Source organism: Pezoporus wallicus, unplaced genomic scaffold, assembly GCF_028554395.1.
Source record: "Pezoporus wallicus isolate ANWC-B61680 ecotype Strahan unplaced genomic scaffold, APGP_CSIRO_Pwel_v1 scaffold_7392, whole genome shotgun sequence".
In the NCBI taxonomy this organism is placed as follows: domain Eukaryota; kingdom Metazoa; phylum Chordata; class Aves; order Psittaciformes; family Psittacidae; genus Pezoporus; species Pezoporus wallicus.
In genome coordinates this window covers 775,449-794,280 of record NW_026639923.1, presented here as the reverse complement: position 1 = coordinate 794,280, position 18,832 = coordinate 775,449, and the positions used below count along the sequence as shown (strand labels likewise).

General features: G+C 45.3%; 1 protein-coding gene across 1 annotated transcript; it reads right to left on the bottom strand.

Annotated features, from left to right (window-relative positions):
• Positions 1–5,069: 5,069 nt before the first annotated feature.
• On the bottom strand, positions 5,070–17,667 carry LOC130603339 (cytochrome P450 3A21-like). The gene is made up of 13 exons (XM_057416999.1): positions 17,508–17,667; positions 14,480–14,573; positions 14,009–14,061; positions 12,816–12,915; positions 12,109–12,222; positions 11,739–11,827; positions 10,620–10,768; positions 9,504–9,631; positions 8,801–8,885; positions 7,905–8,065; positions 7,255–7,481; positions 5,906–6,068; positions 5,070–5,693 (listed from the first exon to the last, which is right to left on the bottom strand). Exons 1-13 carry the CDS (start codon positions 17,576–17,578, stop codon positions 5,595–5,597), a joined length of 1,533 nt encoding a protein of 510 aa, XP_057272982.1. The 5' UTR covers positions 17,579–17,667; the 3' UTR covers positions 5,070–5,594.
• Between the last annotated feature and the right edge of the window lie 1,165 nt (positions 17,668–18,832).

Below are 18,832 nucleotides of genomic sequence, written 5' to 3'. Positions count from 1 at the left end.
CAGACCTGGTATTGGAGACTCTCTCTGAAGACAATATAGATACCCCTGTGTGTGTATATATTCACATGTGTGTATATATATCTACACATGCTTGCTAAGTCTGCAATAGCACAAGCTGTCTGTGTTCGTCACACATTCTGTTTCTTGGGGCAACATTTAGACTGTGAACTCCCTGAAGAAAAGACTCTCTTGCTGAGTTTCCAACACTCCTGAACCTCCTGGGCTTTCATTTCCTGACTGGCTTTTAATGTAATGTAAAGATCAGAAATAATACCTTCCATTAAAACTTTATTAGGTAGCTCTTCCACTTAAGAGAGCTGTTTCACTTACTCCCAGCCAAATGAATTCCAGTCATTGAAAGCTAAACATGGAAATTCAGGAGGGGGAAGCAGAAAGCCACCTGCAGTCTTGAAAAGAGGAAAACCAGGAGTGGTGGGGTCAGTGACCTGTCAGAGAAGATGCACATAGCTCAGTGTGGAGTCCTGGGGCAGAGCTGTAGGACAGGACAGGAGTACAACAGCCAGCATGGGAAACCCTTCACTTCTTGGCAAGGGGAATCTGCAAATGCATGCCTCCTACTTCCACGTTCTGCTGATTTCTACTGGAGTCTGTTATAATCATGGGGAGCATCAGACATCTGCTTGCTTCCATACATATTGCTAAGGCTGTCGGTGGGCTGATTGATGTGTGGTTACCACCAGAGAGCAGCCCGAGTGGCAGCAGCTGACCTTCTGAGGAGCATCTGTATCACTCCTCATCTTCCCTCTGCCTTTTTGCTGTGACCTTTGGATACAGATTGATCCCAGATTAGTGTTTGTTAACAATAAATACCCTAAAATTAGGGTACAAGTAGAGAAGTTCTGGAAAGGTTAGATGAGTCCAGGGTAAGTCAGTGCAAGACTCTGGTGGTTGCTCTGCGTGGTCTGTTTTCCAAGTGTGTTTTGCAGTCCTATTACCTATGATTCCAAAGCAAAACCAGCTGGGCACTCCAGGATGGAAGAGCTGTGGTGAGGCACCTGAACTTTCTCAGCTGGGCTGGATGAAGCCCTGATATAATGCAGGGGATGAGCTACAACTTGTGTTTCTGGGCACTCAATGGTGTCGTGATGGAACTAGTATTTTGCCATGCAAAGATGGGTGAATGCATCCAGCTGTACTGGACTGGCTTCAGCTCCTAAGTGGCAGGCAAGGTATTTCACTTTCCCTTGAACAGTAACATTGTCCTCCCCACTCCATTTGTAAGCTTCTGGCTGCATAAATATATCAGAGTACACACACACACATACATACACACATGTATATATATTTATATATGTATATACATGAGAAATGGAAGCTGTAGGCCATGCAACAAGCTAGATTTGTACCTAGATATTGGACCCAGCCATCTAGGAAAGCCTGTAGAGAGCATCCCTATGAACTGGTTAAATGCAAACTTTGATCCAGATCATCAAAAGTATTCTGAGCATCTTTTTGCAACATCTTCAAGTGCTCAGTAACAAAAAGAAAAAGCTCTGAAGGGAAAACTAACTGTGTCATGCATGATGTAAAGCTGCATCAGTACCTATAAAGTGCCCTAGCAATGCAAGAGAATTGAAGTAATGAACAGAAATGCTCAGTTAGAGCTTTTCCCATACTTTATGTTAATCATTAGGGTAGAGCTGAAATTAGCTTTAATTGATATTAAGGGTTGAAAAAATGAATCCTCTGGAGAACGAGTCTCTTTAACCTCTAATGATGCAGTAAATAAAATATGCTGCCAACATTTGTGCAGTGCTAAGGGCTTTCAAACTTCCATATCTGTATGGTGAGAGATTCAGTGCTCCTCATTCTCTCCATTACAGCAGATAAAAGTGATGTCAGGGAGTAAATTCAGTTACAGGTTTTCCATGTTTCCAATCTATCTGTCATAGCCTGGTAATTCCCCCATGCTGGCGTGTTAATTCTATGGAGATGGAGAGAGGAAGGTGGGGATATGAGATTCTGCATGCTGGCTCCTGTGCCCTTTCTGACTTGTAGGCTTCTGATGCCACATTATCTATAGAGAAACTGTGCCTCAGCAGTGGGTAAGGTAAAAAGGAGCAATGCTGGCTATTCTTCCTTTCATGTGAAATATGGCCCAAAATGTTTCATTTTGTACTTTAAAGGCAAGGTGGAATTGCAAAAGGCTTCAATACTTTAGGGACACTTGGGTTGGTAACAGTCAGCTCATTCTTGTATCTGTCAGGACTCGGGCTGGTATTGAAAAGCCCAATAACTGACTTGGTGAAGCGCATGAAATGTTCCTCTGCTGTAAGCAGGAAACCTGTTTTTCATAGAATCCATTTGATCATTGCAATCAACTGGAAGCATTACATCATTTGGGCAAGTTACTGTAGCACTAATGGTTACTCTGCTGTAGTGAACCAAGAAACAGGAAACAAATCTCCCCACTTAGCAACCTCTTTGTCTTTCATCAGGACTGAAACAACAGCAGTTCTCATATCATAGGGGATATATCTCCTTTGGGAAGTTCCCAGCAAGCCTTTCTGTATTGAGGGGACTCTATTTCTGCATACTTACAGACGTCTTCCTGAGTGATGCTTGTGTTTTACCAGGGTGTGAGTCCATTAAGCCCACACAGTGATCCAGCAATAACATCTCTGATGAGACACAGCTGTAAAACATAGGGAAAAGCATATTTAAAAGAAAACGCTGATGTAACATTGATTTTCTTAGTTATTTTTCCTTCTTACTTAGGGTTTGGGAGGATTTAGGGACAGAAGAGAAACAGAAGTGCCCCCAGAGTTAACTTCTAGCTTGTATTGGTTTTGGAAGCTTTCTTCTGACCAAGACTCAATCCTCTTGGCACAGTCCCAGGCCTGTCCAGGTTGTGTTGGAGCAGCTGAAGAGTCAACAAGGTTTAAGTAGAGTAAATAAGTTTTATCAGTGAAAACCTTTGAGAGTCAGGTTAAGCAGTGATAGGTGTGGGGTGAAGAGGAAACAGCCCAACCAGCTGAAAACAAACGTGGTGAATGCACAGCTACCAGGACCAGCAGACTCCTGTTCGAGTTACATCCATTTCTGAGGAACAGCCAGCAAAGCAATGGAAAGTGCTGGGAATGATGGAGGCAGCCTTTATAAGCAAAGTAATTTTACAGTGTTAAGACACAGAGGATCTAATTTTCCTCTGGAAGACTCATTACCATGATTTTGTTACACATTATTTATGGGCTGTTATGATAGTCCTGGCAGGTCATAATTGGCTGAAGCCGGAGAATCAGTCACATTCTTCACATTTGGAAGAATGATCTGTACAGTTACGCTAATGACTTCATTCCCGGAGATGCCATGAGCTGGGCAGGGGCTGCCTGTGTTGGGCTGTGGCTGGATTAACCCCTTCTGGTTCTGACTGCCATGCAGAAGTGCTTGATTTGGTTCAGGAGATACTTCAAAGCAATCGTTTGGCATGCGAGTGACTTGCTGTTTTCATGATGGCTTCCCCTTTCTTTCCCTTTCCTTGAATCTGGAGTTGGGTTTGATTAGCACTATCTTTCTATAGGGAAAATGCTTTTTTTAACTAGTCTGTTAGGGACAGGGACTTTGCACTCTCCCCATCAGAGCTGCTGCAGCATTAGAGGTATGACAGACCTATCTGAAGGGGGCCTACAAAGATGCTGGAGAGGGACTCTTCATCAGGGACTGTAGCGATAGGACAAGGGGTGATGGGTTCAAGCTTAAACAGGGGCAGGTCAGGTTAGATATAAGGAAGAATTTCTTTAGTGTGAGGGTACTGAGGCACTGGAATGGGTTGCCCAGGGAAGTTGTGAATGCTCCATCCCTGGTGGTGTTCAAGGCCAGGTTGGACAAAGCTTTGTGCAACATGGTTTAGTGTGAGGCATCCCTGTCTATGGCAGGGGGGGTTGGAGCTGAATGATCTTTCCAACCCATTCTATGATTCTGTATCTTCCAGTGATGGTTCTTAACCTCTGTTAAGAGATGAACAACAGTTTGAACTGAGGAAGGGCTGTACTGGCAGCACTCCTAACTATGCCTTGTTGTGTACATAGCAAAACCCAAACAATTCTTCACAGATGATGAATCAGAAGGGAGCACTATAATTGTTTAATGTGCCTTTTGGGACAGCACAAGCTGCTTACTCTTGAATTAAAGGCTGGTGAATGTTGCTGTATCTAACTGAAAAAACGGACAGCTTTGGTTTGGGGATTTCCAGTGATCAGGAGTCCCTTGCACTGTTGGCTGGCTACTCCCAAGCCCATTGCCACTGTTAAAGACTGGACATGAATTCTTGAGTGAATGTGTATTATGTTGGATGGGGGCATTAGGGTCATGCTGCTGTTCTGTCTGCTAGACTAAAGAGAGAAGCATGTAGCTTTTGGGGGGTGGGAATTAGGGACCATGATTTGGCAAGTATTGCTGGAAGAGATTTAAGGGGTGCCTCGGTCTGGTTTGCAGCCCCTCTAAAATCCTTTCCCATTTTATTAGCATCCCTCTTGGTTTGTAGGTGTCACAATATACTGGGGTTAACTGGCATGTGAAATTCAAACCTGGGGGAACCTCCTACCTGCCTTTTGATACTCCCTGTTTAGATGGTCAGGGATGGCAGAAGTCCTTTGGTCAAAGCATCATGCTGATGGCAGGACTGGCCCATAGGGCCCAAGCTGTAAAGCAAAGCAGTTCACAGCAGGATAAAATCCTACCATGAGTAATGTGTAAACTCCACCAATGGCTCTGGGAGGCAAGGCTCAGCTAAAAGCTGTGTCCAGACAATTTTGCCAGGAGCAGTGGCCCTCCTGCAGTGGCTCCTGCTGCTCACTGCAATTCATCCTGTCGCTCCAGCGTGGAAAAGGTTTGGCTAATGCTGAACTGAAGGCAACCTCTTAATCACACTAAGAGGTGGGAGTTACAGTGTTTGTAAAATACTGTACAAATGGGAGGGTTTGATAGCATTAAATGAAGGATCAGATTCATTAAATTAAGTGGAAAGCAATGTACATGGATAATTTCAAGGGTTGAGGCTGAATACGGTTTTTAAATAGGAAGTGATCAGCTGCTATACACAACACAGAGCAGCTCTCAAACATTTTTAATGACAGTATTTGTACACACTTTAGTTTAATTAACACATGGCACAAGAGAGGTTTGGTAACTAGGATGTAGTCTCACACCAGTCATCTCAATTATAACACATGAAATCTCAAGCATCAATAGACCAAGAACGTCGCCCATCCCTGCCTCACAGGGTCTGGTGACTTGAATTTCCATCACACCTTGTTTCTCTTGGCTGCAGCAGTAATTCCTTCTCTCCAGATGGAGAAGTTCCCTTAGAAGAGGATGATCAGCTTCTCATTTGGATTTATTTCTTGTTTTCTGCAATCAGATTTAAGGAGGCTGTGTATTGTCACTGCCCAGTGATCCATGATGCATTTCTGACAGCTATGTTCATTAGTAAATATGTAGTAATTGCTTCCAGAATTAACTAGAGCTGCTCTTGTGTGTCTGTACGTGTAGGAGAGATGTCCTCTGGTGTGTGATCCCTTTTCTAGCACAGCTCTCATTAGACACTGGAGAACTGTTGCAGAGACAGCTGGGTTTTATGCCTCTGTTGATGCAGCGTTGGTCCGGGGGACTAACTTCAGAATAATTGGTTTCTTTGGTCTTAGGAGTCCCTGTGAACTCAGCTGGAGAGGGATCTGCAACAATAAGAGGGAAAACACGCTTGGAAACAGACAAATTGAATAAGTAGAGATTAAAGGAAAGAAACTTGGCCACTGTTTGGCCATAACTTAACCTGTAGTGCCTGAAAGGGCATCTACCTGAAGGTGCAAAGCATTGGCACCCACAGTGTGAAACTTAAGCACCTGGTTCTTCATGTGAGAGTTTCAAAACATAGTGTACTCCTCACCTGAGTTTCTTTGCAGGTCTGGAAGGTGAAATGTTGCAACAGGATGGCGATGGCAACTTTCAGAGTCAGCAGAGCAAAGCGCATCCCAATGCAGTTCCTGGGACCAGCTCCAAAGGGCAGGTACGTATACGGGTCTATGCCCTCTTTGTTTTCCTTACTGAATCTGGATAATGATATGGTTGGGGAAGAGAAATGAAGGCAGCAAAACCCCAAAAAGCTACATAACTGTATTACTTATCCAGAGATCTCTTACTGGTACCCTACACAGTCTTGTTTGGCTTTTTGTGTCTCTGTGTATCCCAGCAATTGAGTGTCTAGGACACGGTGGGATCCCACTTGAGTGATTTTAACTATGTCCATCCAGACGATTAGAAGTTGGAAGCAAGGTAAAAATCTAGGCAAAGTGCTCTCCCAAAGTGACCAGTATTTCCTATCTGGGACTGGAGCACCTCCTGTACGAAGATAGGCTGAAAAAGGTGGGGCTTTGTAGAGAAGGCTGTGTGGAGACCTCATAGCCTTCCAGTATCTGAAGGGGGCCTATAGGGATGCTGGGGAGGGACTCTTAATTAGGGAATGTAGCGATAGGACATGGGGTAACAGGTTCAAACTGAAACAGGGGAAGTTTAGACTGGATATAAGGAGGAAGTTCTTTACTGTGAGGGTGGTGAGGCACTGGAATAGGTTGCCTGAGGAAGTTGTGAATGCTCTATCCCTCCCTTCAAGGCCAGCTGGACAGAGCCTTGGGTGCTGTGGTTTAGTGTGAGGTGTCCCTGCCCATGGCAGGGGGGTTGGAACTGGATGATCTTAAGGTCCTTTCCAACCCAAACCACTCCATGATTCTAAACCGCAAGCCATGTTGGTTAGGATAGCAGCATATGGCTTCAGTCTTGCTGGGAATGAGAGGTAGATGCCACACATAAAAATGACCAACTAGGGAAAAGTTATTACTGCCTTGAAGACAGGAGGGAAAACAACTCTGGAAGGATCAGTGCTGGTTGATTCTGGTGTATTTGGTAACAAAGCCTGTGTGAAGGGAACAGGCTCGGCAATGGCTAGCAGTCACAAAAGCTCAGCAGCTATTCTGTCGGCAAGCCTCACCACTGTGTACAAGACATTGTGAGGTATCAATGTCATTCTTCCAATAAGATTATGTTGTTTGAAACCCTACTATAAGTGCAAAGCTCGTTTTCTTCAAATGCCATTCCCATGAGCCTGCAGTTTCTCATCGGTATTGTTTGTAAAAAGACAAGAAGAACACCATTAGGAAGCTAATCAGAGATTAATACTTAATTACCACATGAGGAAAAAGCAGTGTGATAGTTCTTTGCTTTCATTATGCTCTTTTGTACCTTTCTGGTCTGAATTCTTCTGGGTTTGGCCAGTATTCGGGGTTGCGGTGCAGGGTATAGGGTGGGATCATAACAATGACTCCTTTGGGAATGGTCACTCCATTGATTTCGACGTCTTTCTTGCAGGTTCTCTCAAGTCGTCCTCCAAGGGGAAAGAGCCGAAGGGTTTCACTCACTGCCATGTCAAGATATTCCAACTGCATCATGGCGTCATAAGTGAGAGGAGCCTGTAGGACAACAGGGTAGAGGTGACCAGGTATGTTGGTGTGAGGATTGGATTGTCCTAAAATGACTATGGAGACCAGTGTGCCCAACTCGTACTGCGCCAGCTATGCCTCAGACTCACTGAAGAACAAAATGGAAGGTAGAAATTGCAGAATTGGTTTTGTTTTCCACCTTTCAGTGATGGCAATGCCTGGAAATCCACATCCACTTGTGTATGGATGCAGACTAAGGCAAATGGGTTTGTAGAGTGGGGTACCTGCAGGGTTTCAGCTGCAAAAAGAAAATCACTGCAGGGCTGAGTTGTCTTTGCGTGTGCCTGATCCAACGGGAGGATGTTTAGGAGTTAAAGATTTCTCATTGCCTTGACTGGACAAGGAGGACAGCAGGCTCAGAGGGTCTTCACCATCCCCTCAACATCCCCTTACCTTGTTGGGTAAAACGGTGTCTATTTCATCCAGCAGTTTTTGCTGCACATCAGGATGCGTGGCCAGTTCGTATGCCAGGTAACAGAGGATGTTGCTGGTGGGCTCATACCCAGCGAACATAAAGATGAATGCTTGCGACAGGATCTCTGTGTCAGTCAGGGCTGTGAGGAGAGAGGACGTGAGGAGATGATTAAAACCAGTGTTGGCTGGTGGTCTCAACTAGGAACAGGGAGCCAGAGGGGGGGTTTAGGCAGGTTTGTTGCGTTTGCTTTCTATTAACATCGAGCTGCTCTGTCTGTCTGAAAGAAGTCATTTGACAGAGGAGCCAGATGATGGCCAGATGGGATGGACACGGCAGTCCTACTCCCTGACAAAGGACCTGGGGGATTCCCTTCAGTCCTCATGCTGACAGCAAGGGGCAAAAGCTTCTGCCTGGAGCCAGTCAGTAGCTATGGTGGTGACCCACTGAGCCTTTCCCTGCAAAATGGGTCCACAACTCCCCTCATTCCCACAGCCCCTGTGGCTGTGATGAGTATTTAAATAGTATTAGACCTCATAGCAGCCTTCCAGTATCTGAAGGGGGCCTATAGGGATGCTGGGGAGGGACTCTTCATTAGGGACTGTAGTGACAGGACAAGGGGTAATGGGTTAAAACTGAAACGGGGAACTTTAGATTGGATATAAGGAAGAAGTTCTTTCCTGTAAGGGTGGTGAGGCACTGGAATGGGTTGCCCAGGGAGGTTGTGAATGCTCCATCCCTGGCAGTGTTCAAGGCCAGGTTGGACGAGGCCTTGGATGATATGATTTAGCATGAGGTGTCCCTGCCCATGGCAGGGGGTTGGAACTGGATTATCTTAAGCTCCTTTCCAACACTAACTATTCTATGATTCTATTACCCTTATATGAGTGATTTGCTTCATTGCTCCCGTGATCATTGGAGTGTTGGGATTCGATCATCAGCTGCAGGAAATCTACTCTGCCCTGAGAAGAAAAGCAGGAGAGTTTCTTTGGTGATGGGTCCCTCGGCGGGCTCAGATAAGCAGATTTCATAGCCTAAGCACAATTGTTAAACCGAAAGCATCCTCAAAATGTACACTATTTCCTCATTGGAAAAACATAACACTTGCTTTTCTTTTTGGAGACGTGTCTGTCCTTTGTGTGAAGCCATTGGGTGGGAAAGGAGGGTCTTGGATGAATTTTTGGAAAGGGATCTGAACTGTAAAAGGGAGCACAAACCTGACAGCTGGTATGGCTGCTCTGGTGCTGCTTACTCTGCTCTCTCTCATCCCCTGTCTAATCATCCTCAGGGAGTCTCTTACTCTGACTTGTAACAAGTTCTGCAAACCTGAGCTTAGTTGAGTTGTCCCAAGCCTTTATCTGGCTTTAGTTTCAGATCCATGTGCTATGTCCACTTGCTGCTCTGCCAGGACTGCTCAGGTGAGGCTTTTCTGACGGTATTGAGAATGGGTGTTTACACTCCAGTGGATTCAATGGATTCAGTCATTGTACATTGGCTTCACCTTTGATATCATTACTCTAATTACATTCCACTTAAGTGTATTGCCTGGCATAGCTTCTAGCAAGTCCACACTCGCTTACCTTGTGGGTCTCCTTTTCACGATCCTGCTTAATTTTGGAGAGGGATCGCATGAAGAAATCTACAGCATCAGTAGGGAAGAAGCTTACTTTCATCTTGACCAAAAGAGGAGTAACAAATGGGAATACAACTGGGGGGAGGGAAGAGAATAAAATCGCACGCTGTAAGTAAACTCTACCTCAGAAGATAGGTATGGATGTTACTGAGGAAGCAATGATGCTACTAAAACTATTTCCTTTCTTGATTCTTTACCTGGGAAAAGTCTGGACTTTGCCTTTTTGACTCTTTCTCCTTCCCTTTCGATAGTTTGTCTTGATGCAACCCTCTCCCAGTGGGAACAGCTGAGCTGGGTATAGTCATTGCTTTAAGAGATGACCAAAGCATATGTCAGCTCCTTTTTCTAAGGCCTTGTTTTCTAAGGACAGGGTACTTCTGTACATTGTACAGCACTACAGCAGGAATGCGGCTTAGAAGAGAAACAGTGCAAATCCCGAACTCTGTTTGCAGGCTGAGCTAGTCACTGCCATGCTGTGTTCATGCAAACATTTTCAAGTGCCCGTCAGAGCATTTCCTTAATTGTGGAAACTAGATTTTGAGCTCATGTATAGCTTCAGTACAGCGCCAGAACCTCCCCTATGCACAGATCACAACTTTCCCTGTGTTTTAGCAAGGTATCTAATCTTGATTTTAAGGTTGCGAGTGATTTAAGGTCCATCACCATCACTACTGAACTATTTCCCTGCTAGAAAATTGCATCTAATTACAGTCCCCGCTCAGAACTACCTCCCAGAAAATGCATTTCAGATAGCACCACTCAAGCCTCACACCTCAACTTGCTTTTCCACCCTTGAATCATTTCTCAGCACTTATTTGGATACTGGCTGGGAAGTTCATGTGTTTCTTGCACTGTGGATGCCAAAGGTGGAGGAAGCTTTTACCGATCTCCTTACCAGAGTTTTAGCATGAGGCTAACAATGAAGAGCCTTTAGAACTTCCATCCTTGCTAGTAAGGTTATCTAAGCAATAGTTGATTGGTTAATGTATAGAATGCACCAGTCTCTAATATGCCAAAGTCGCATTTTAACACTTGAATGAAGTTATCAACAAAAAGCCCTCACATGTCAAGATGAAGAGTGGGTCAAAAAAGTCAAACTTGACCAGCTTCTGCATCTCTCTGACAAAGGGGTCTTTGGGGTTGTTCATGGAGTCAATGTTCACACCAAATGAAGTGCTGGTGACGACGTCCATGCTGTAGCTTCCAAAGATGCTGAGGAAAGATGGAAAAGATGGACTGTGGTTAAATATTCAGGCCAAGTGGGTGTATTTATTCCTAATGCTTATGGGACATTCAAATAAAGGTCTCATAAGGCTTCCCACCCTGGTTTGGAAAAGGAAATTGGATAAGTGGTAACTGAAATCACTTAGAGTGAAAGGGACAGATTTTGAAAGCTTTGGTTTCAGGCCTTTGTGCGTTTAGAAATAGCACAGCTTTTCTGAGGGTGTGTGGCTACATGAATGGGTTAGTGCTAGGGCAGCTTGTGGCTCTTGAGCATGTGTTAGCCTCTTAGGAGGGGTGGTAAAATACCTTGCTTCAAACGTGGCATGCAAATGTTCTTGTTCAACCCAGCACAGCTCTATAATACTGCAAACTGTCCAAGCCCTCTCCTTATGAGGATTTATTAGTAGGGGAAAGCTTTCCTTGCATGTGTCTGCTGCTTCTGCATTTCTGCTTTGAAACCAAGGGTGAAATACACAGGTTTTCTTCCAGAGCCCATATGGAGGGCACTGATGAGGATGGCCACACTACAGCCTCCCTCCCCACTACCCCCAGCAGCAGGACATCCAGTAGTGGTGTGTGTTGGGGCAGAGGCACCAGCAACCCCAGTGTTCTGCAGTATAATAATGTATTGAGATCTGAAGTCTATGGAGGGTAAACTGGGTTTTCCCAGCGGATTTGGCGTTATCTTGGATCTGTGGAGCCACAAAACTGTGCTGGAGCATTTTTCTCCCTATCTAATCCCCTTTCAAAGACTTCCCTCTGAGGATGTGCCTCTAGGAAGTTTCACTAACACCCCAGCTTAAGTTTTCTGATTCAAATCTAGCCAGGCTTTTGGCTGGATCCTCATCCTCATTCCTCATCTCGGAGGTCTGGTTTACCCAGTGAACAAGCTTTGTTGCCAGTAAAGAATGAAGTTAACAAGGTTTGCTGCAGTCTGCTGCTCCTAGGAGCTACTTACTCCTTTACAGATATGGAGTTGTTCTTTTCTACTTGCTTTTGGACATTTTTCACCAAAATTTCTCCATAGTGTTTCATTATAGGGAACATCTGTAACAGAAGCCAGATACCGTCAGTTAAGTATAGGACACTTCCCTCCTTTAAGACAAGCTTACAAAGGCTACAAGGGGTGTCATGAATATTTACAAATATGATCTTTCTGCTAAGGTTTTATTTTAAACCTTTTTCATCTTAAATGAGGCATAAATTAAAGAGGCCAGCTCAGTTGCCAGGTTCTGACAGAAGAAATCAGATCCCTGTGACAATCCCAGCCTGAACATACTGTCCACTGACTTTCTGATTTAGTTTGTACCTGCTCCTCTGTGTTTTACCTCCTTTAGTTTCCCACTGGTGAAGGTTGGAGAGAGCACAGTACGAATCCTTTTCCAGTGTTCATCTTCAGCTAATGAGACAGCATTGTTCAGCACCCCTGCTAGATCTGTGTGCTGGAGGGGAAGAAAGCAAAGTGTTAACCCCAGGAAAGATAGCAGCTTCCTAGCGAGGATGGGAATGTAGCATGCAAGTCCCTGACTAGGCTATTTCAGGGGCTTTAGTACAGGCAGCAGGCTTAAGGCCTTATAAACAGCCTCTCTCAAGACACACATACATAAATAATCTCCTTTCCTGCAGTAAACCAGCTGTGACATGCCATTTCTGTATCCAGACCAAGTAACCCAGCAAGCCCAACATCCATGTGTACAAACTGTCTGTACCCACACCTGAACGTACCACCTAAAGCCTGCATTCCGGCTGTGGCACATGTGCTAACCGGACCCTTACAGGTTCCTGCATGCTCACACAGATTCGAATTCATCCATCTAAATATATGGATGAGAACAGAATTTGATGTGCAGGCAGCCAGCTTCCTCTGCCAGCCTGGGTATGCAGTCCCCAGGCTGTAAGGCTGGGGAACAGTGACATACAGTGGCCATTTACAGCAATCCCTATAGTGCAGTCACTCAGCCCCTGTGGGAGCCCTGCTACATGCTTCTGTACTTTGTTTTCTGGACTCTTTGGTACATCACGCTTCAGCTCTTACCCTTCGGTTGGTAAAGATGGAGTAGCACTCTTTCACCAACACAGATTTAATGATCTGGGGGTCCATGACGGCCACCACAGGTTGCCTGCCATCATAAATCCTGGTGGGGAGAGGAGACGGATAAGCAACCCCAGATAGCTGAAGTGTGAAGCTTGCCTGATTCCCATGAAACAAAATGTGTTAAATGCTCCTACGTCAACAGTCTTGCTGTTCTGCAGATGCCTAAGTACAGAAACATAGGAAGTGGAGATGGAAAAGGACTCCCAGGCCTTCTCCCATCTGGTTTTGTAGATAAAGGGGGCTAAACACCTCCCAGATTTGCTAGGAAATAAAAAGGGCTCAGTCCCTCAAAGGACCAGATACTAAATGAAGCAAGTGTCTTCACTTTCTCTCCTGAATCTTTGTGGTTTTCCAGGCACTTAAACACATTACAGTATTAGAAGGAAACTTGTTCGACCCCTTTCAGGCTCTTGAATTGGGTGTCTGGAGACTTGGGCTGACAGCACAGAAATATCCTTGGAGATAAAACTCAATCCTTGTTTTTGTCTAAGCTGCCAGTTCTGAATGTTTTCCTGGAACAGATGTAGATTAAGTGGATTGATGCACTTTCCCCATTTATGTAAAGATATCTTTTGCAGACTCCATTTTTGAAGCTGCAATAGGGGACCGATGGATGTACTATAGAGGATACATCACAAGTTTGTAGCCCGAGTTACAACAGCAGCAACAAAAGCCTTAGGAGGTGTCCAGAGCACAGCAACAATAATTGCTCTAGGTCCTACTGTGGCAAGTAAGGACCAGCAGCACAAGATCTGCTTCTTAACTCAGTACTGGGAGTCACTCATGCTCCTGTGCTGTTGGTAAACCAGAGGAACCTGACCTCCTGGTTCTAGATTCTCCCTTAAGTAAATAGTTTTGATGCTGATTTTGTTAAAAGCAGGTGAGTGCCTTTTGTTACCAACTTTAAGACAGCTTTCATAGTATATGTCAAAGCAATTTCCATGTAGCATGACAGCAGCACAGCCCTGCCATCATCAGGCTTTAAGCCACCACAAGCACCCTATTGCTGCTGTACTTGTGCTGGGGCCATCAGGGCTGCAGGTAGAGAAAAGGGAACTTTCCTACTGAATTTCTTCTCCCCTTTGGATGGATTCTGGTTTTACCTTAAGAAGAGACCAGTGGTTCATACTCACCCCCAGACATTCCCATATTTTTTAAAGCATTCATCGTCAAACTCAAAGAAACCCTGTGGAAAGCAATTTAGAAGTTATCTCAGGGATGATGCAGCGGAGGGGATGATGCTGGAGACAGCGAGTTGGGAGGAATATCTGTAAACTGATCTTCAGAGCTGCCTTCCGAGTTCTCGCCCCTCCTGAAAACGTCACAAAGGACAGCATAAATGTACATTGTGCTTGTGAATGAGATGTTTCCCAGGATGCTGGCAAAGGGCAGCTTAAATCAGCCACCCAGGAGTGCGTGTTTGATGCTGTAAAGTCAAGGCCCTGTGGTTTGTGGTGATGTGCCCTGATCCCACATTGGCCTTTGCACTTATGGTTTTGAGCAGAGCTTGGCATTTGGAGATAACTTATCATCGCCACTTATCTGTTTAGCTGTATGAGTAAAGGGCAGATATTTCTGGAACAAGGAAGGCTTCAGTCACTTACTTTGCGATATTCCAGGCATGTCCCAAAGAACGGCAGAGGTCTTGGCCCGGGAATACCCAGCTTCTTGAACAAACCAAATGGCCAGGTCCCATATCTGTGGGACAGAAAACACAACTGAGTGCTACATCTCAGTGGCACTGGGGCTGAGAGCATTCACTAAACCTGGAGGATGCAGCAACGCCCCTTTGGAGCCAAGGTAGAGAAGGCTGATCGGGGAGCTGGAAAAGCGGCCCAGAAGAAAGTTGCCTTGTACAGACTGCTTAATAAACATGGTAAAGCTTACTGCTGCCATACAGAGCTTAGGAGGGATCACTTGGATATAACAGCAGCTGTCTCCTGAAGGCAGAGGTGCACTGGAGCAAACAGGACCTTAAAGCCTTTAGCAAAAGTCAAAAGCGGAGCTCATTGCCAACCAAACGAGAGGCAGAAAAGAGAGCTGGAACAAGGAACATCAAGCTTACAAGTTTTTATTGAAGAGGAATCAAAGCAGCGCCGGAAGGGATGTCCCAAACAGGCTTTTGTTCAAGCTGGACTTTATTTCATTTATTGTTCTCCTTCCCCTTAACCCAGCGCTAGCTCAATGGTGCATCGGGGAGCCTTGTCTTGATGGGTTTCTCTTTAGGTTTTATTGACAGCTTTGCAGATTTCTTTCTTCTGAAGCACCCTTTTTGGAAGCTGTCAAGTTATTACTTCTACCTCGGGGCCTTCTGTTTCTCAACAAGGGCCTGGGCTGCAGCCCTCTCAAGGTTGTCTTTGGCTGTGTTGAAAGAGCTCCTCAAAGTAGTTGGTTTTATTTAGTAGTTGCCGCTTCCCAGGCGAGCGGGGTTGCAGAAGGGATGTAAAACTGCAAAGGTTTGGCAGAGGGATGTTATCCAAGATCCTATTTGGGCCATGTGGCAGCAGCTGGCATCTTTGGGATGCTTTCCTGAAAAGCCACAGTCTAGGCTGAGATTTAAGGGATTTCCCTTGCAATAGTCGTGCTTTTCTAAATCTGGGGGTCCACAAATGTGATCGGTCCCTGCAGCACAGGTTGTGCCAGAGCACAAAAGCAGACCTCACCTTATAGTCATAGAAACATAGAATAGTTAGGGTTGGGAAGGACCTGAAGATCATCCCGTTCCACCCTCCTGCCATGGGCAGGGACACCTCACACTAAACCACAGCACCCAAGGCTCTGTCCAGCCTGGTCTTGAACACTGCCAGGGATGGAGCATTTACTTCTTTGGGCAACCCATACCAGTGCCTCACCACCCTCGCATTAAAGTCCAAACAGAGCAAGAAAGAACCAAGGAATGGGGTGTTTGCAGGTGCAGGAAGGTTTCCCAGAGCTCAGCTGGTCAATGTTTAACCTTTTTCTGTCAGACATTAACTCAGTACTAGGTATAAAATGGCTGGGGATTCTTATCTGTAATGTTCATGGACAGCCATTGCTGTGGGAGGACCAGGAAATGCCAGGCTGGGTTGGGCACAAAGCCCCAGAACACTATTGGAATGTATGCTAGGCTTAATCCAGTTGAGACACAGTCAGAAAAACTCAGTCTGATGCTCTTATGACTGAAATGCGACATGGTTTTCTGCAGGCTAAGGATAATTCAGTGTAAAGCTAGAGAATAATCATTACTACTTCTTATCAAGGAAGTGATCCAGAAGTGCCTGATACTCTTCCATGTGTGAGCTGGAACAGAGTTACCCCAGATGGACAAGAAGCACCTGAAACACCTCCCTGTGCTAATGGGCAGTGAAATTTCTATTTTTGCTCAGATAGCAGAGCAGAAGGCTCTGGGCTTCATCCCTTTTGTCATAGCTAAGTTGTAAGTGGCTGCAGAAGATGGGGAGTCCCGTAAGTAGCAATAGGAGACGGCCACAGCGTCATTGAAATATGAGGGTTTGGGTCAAGAATGAGGGTGGATCTTTTTTTGAGTGGATGGGGGGTTTTTTATTGGTTGGTTGTTGTTTTGTTTCTTTTTAAAGTCTGCCCCAAAGAGGCTTTTGAGTGATCAAAATGGCAGGAAAAGGTTTGAAAAACAGGTCAGCAAAGTTTCGGAGCTTACTGAACCGCTGTGGTTGGAGCACTGCCAGAGCAGACAAATAGATTGTACTTGTTTGTACCACATTAATCGTTAAGGTTTATGGCTAGCAACACGCTGCCTCTGCCTCGGGGCTTGTCAATGCTACAAAGTTTGTCAGTCTAGCCTTGCTGGCAGGGGTTGCTAGCAGAGATGCTCTGTGTCCCAGCAGAAGGGGGTTTTCAGCCAGCCCTGCTATGCTGCAGCACCGAATGGCATCAGCAAAGCGGAGGAAAGCATTTTTCATTATCACAGCTCCCCTGAAGCAGCAGGGTACACTGCAGACTGCCAGGATAGGAAAAGCCAGGAGCAGGGAGCTGACCTTGCTCTGGGCTTTTATCTTCACACAGCAAGGCTGGGCTGTGGATATGGGGCAGGAGATGCTGCCCCTGCACCCCATGTGGCAAATCTGGCTTCTACAAGCATCCCTTCTGGTCCAGGTGCCCTTGTGTGGAGCATCTTACATGGGCATTACAGAAGGAGTCAGGAGAAGTAAAAGCTGATCTTATGAATGCTCTTTTTCTGGTGTCTTTCTGCTGCTTCCCACCTTTGCAGGTCATGCAGCAGGGTCATCTACTGCTTGTTCCCCTCCATAAGACAACCTCAGTCAGGGAAGTAGAGCTTTCCTTAGGCTGTATCTCTGTGGAAAGTGACCTAAAGGAGCACAATCCTCACTTGAAGCCAGCACCCTGCTGGTAATGAATGCTTGGCACCATTATTATTTGATTATTGCTTTGATGCTTAGCAGCAAAATCATAAGTGCACAGGAATACTCCAAACCTTGGAGCAAGATCACGCATCTTTATGGTCTTTAGACTCCTCTGCAATTCCCAGAGCCTAGTTAGAAGCTGGAAATCAGACCTACCTGTTTGCTCTTCAGCTGACCAGTTGCATAAAAACAAACAGTAGCAAGAACAGGAATATGGCATGAGCAAAGAACCAATAAAGAGTATTTTACTCACACTAGCAGGAGGACTATGAAAACAAGCAAAAGGGCCCATGTGTCCGTAAGGAAGGAGGGAAGAAGGTTCATTTTGGTTCTTCTCTGGTTGCCTTTGAGTTCTGTCTTGATGTCTGTCCTAAGTCTATGGGGAAATAGGAGTGTTTTGCAGCGTGCAACCTTTTGTGTCCAATCAGCTGATGGAGGGGCTGTCCTTCTGTCACAAAGGAGGAGGAGTGGAACACAAAGATAGCAAAGTATGGCAATCTGAAACCCAAGATTCATGTGATGAATAAATGACTGGGTAAACTGTCTAAGGCTCAAAGTATTTAATACATACGTTGCTGGGCATTTCAGCTCTTGTCTCTGTTGTAATAGTGAGTAGTAACTGACTTCTCATTGATGCTCATGGGCTCCTACACCAAAATATATTAAATTAAATTACAATGAAAAGGTAAATCCCAAAGCAGGTGTCAGAGTTTGTTTACAAAGGGGAAAGAGACGTGAAAAGGTTATTCCTATGCTGGATGGCAAGGTCTTTTCTGGCAGCTGAATTGACTTTGGCAGAATTCAAGATTTTGTTTAAAATCTCTTTCTTTCTGTGATGTGAGGAGCAAACGCTGCCTGTGGTGGGTCAGAAGCAGCTTCTAACAAAGGCAGGAATTTGGCCCTTGTAAAGGCTTTAGAAGCCCACCTCGTTTGATGGCCTGTGGCCAGGCATTTTGTAAGAGAGATCCTGTCGTTCCACAAGTGTAAGCAGTTAAAGTACCACCATGTCCAAAACACTGGCTCGTGAACAAAACCAGCACCCACCCTACGGCAGCAGCTGCCAAAAGAGACAGTCAAAGGCAAAACACAGATTTTTATGATGATTCTTCTGTAAGGATAGTGCAGGAAAGCGATAGCTTCCTAGAGGAATGGGCATGCTAAGAGAAGATTATGTTGATGAAGAAAGCTGAGCTACTTGGATGGTGTTTATTAATGGCCATAATGTTAGGGCAGGAGGCTGTACATTTGCACAGGTGTGCACTACAGGATATTTAGTGCTTCATTCAGAACTCTAAAATGAGTAATTCCCATCCTATTGGCAGAGCTGCCATCTTCAAAAGGGTGTTTACTGACTGAACTGGGTGCAAGTAACTGGGTGTTAGAGATGCTTGGCATACTTGTCTCCGAAGCTGATGCTGTAATTGACGTTGGGTTGACTGATAAGTTGATCTCGGTCCACATAGTGATACAGGACACATCCTGGGAGAGACCATTTGACTTAGCAGCATTTGTATCTCAGTTCACCTGTGCCTTTGCTCTGACCTTCAGAGACAGCTCAGTTGTAGATTATTTTGTGAC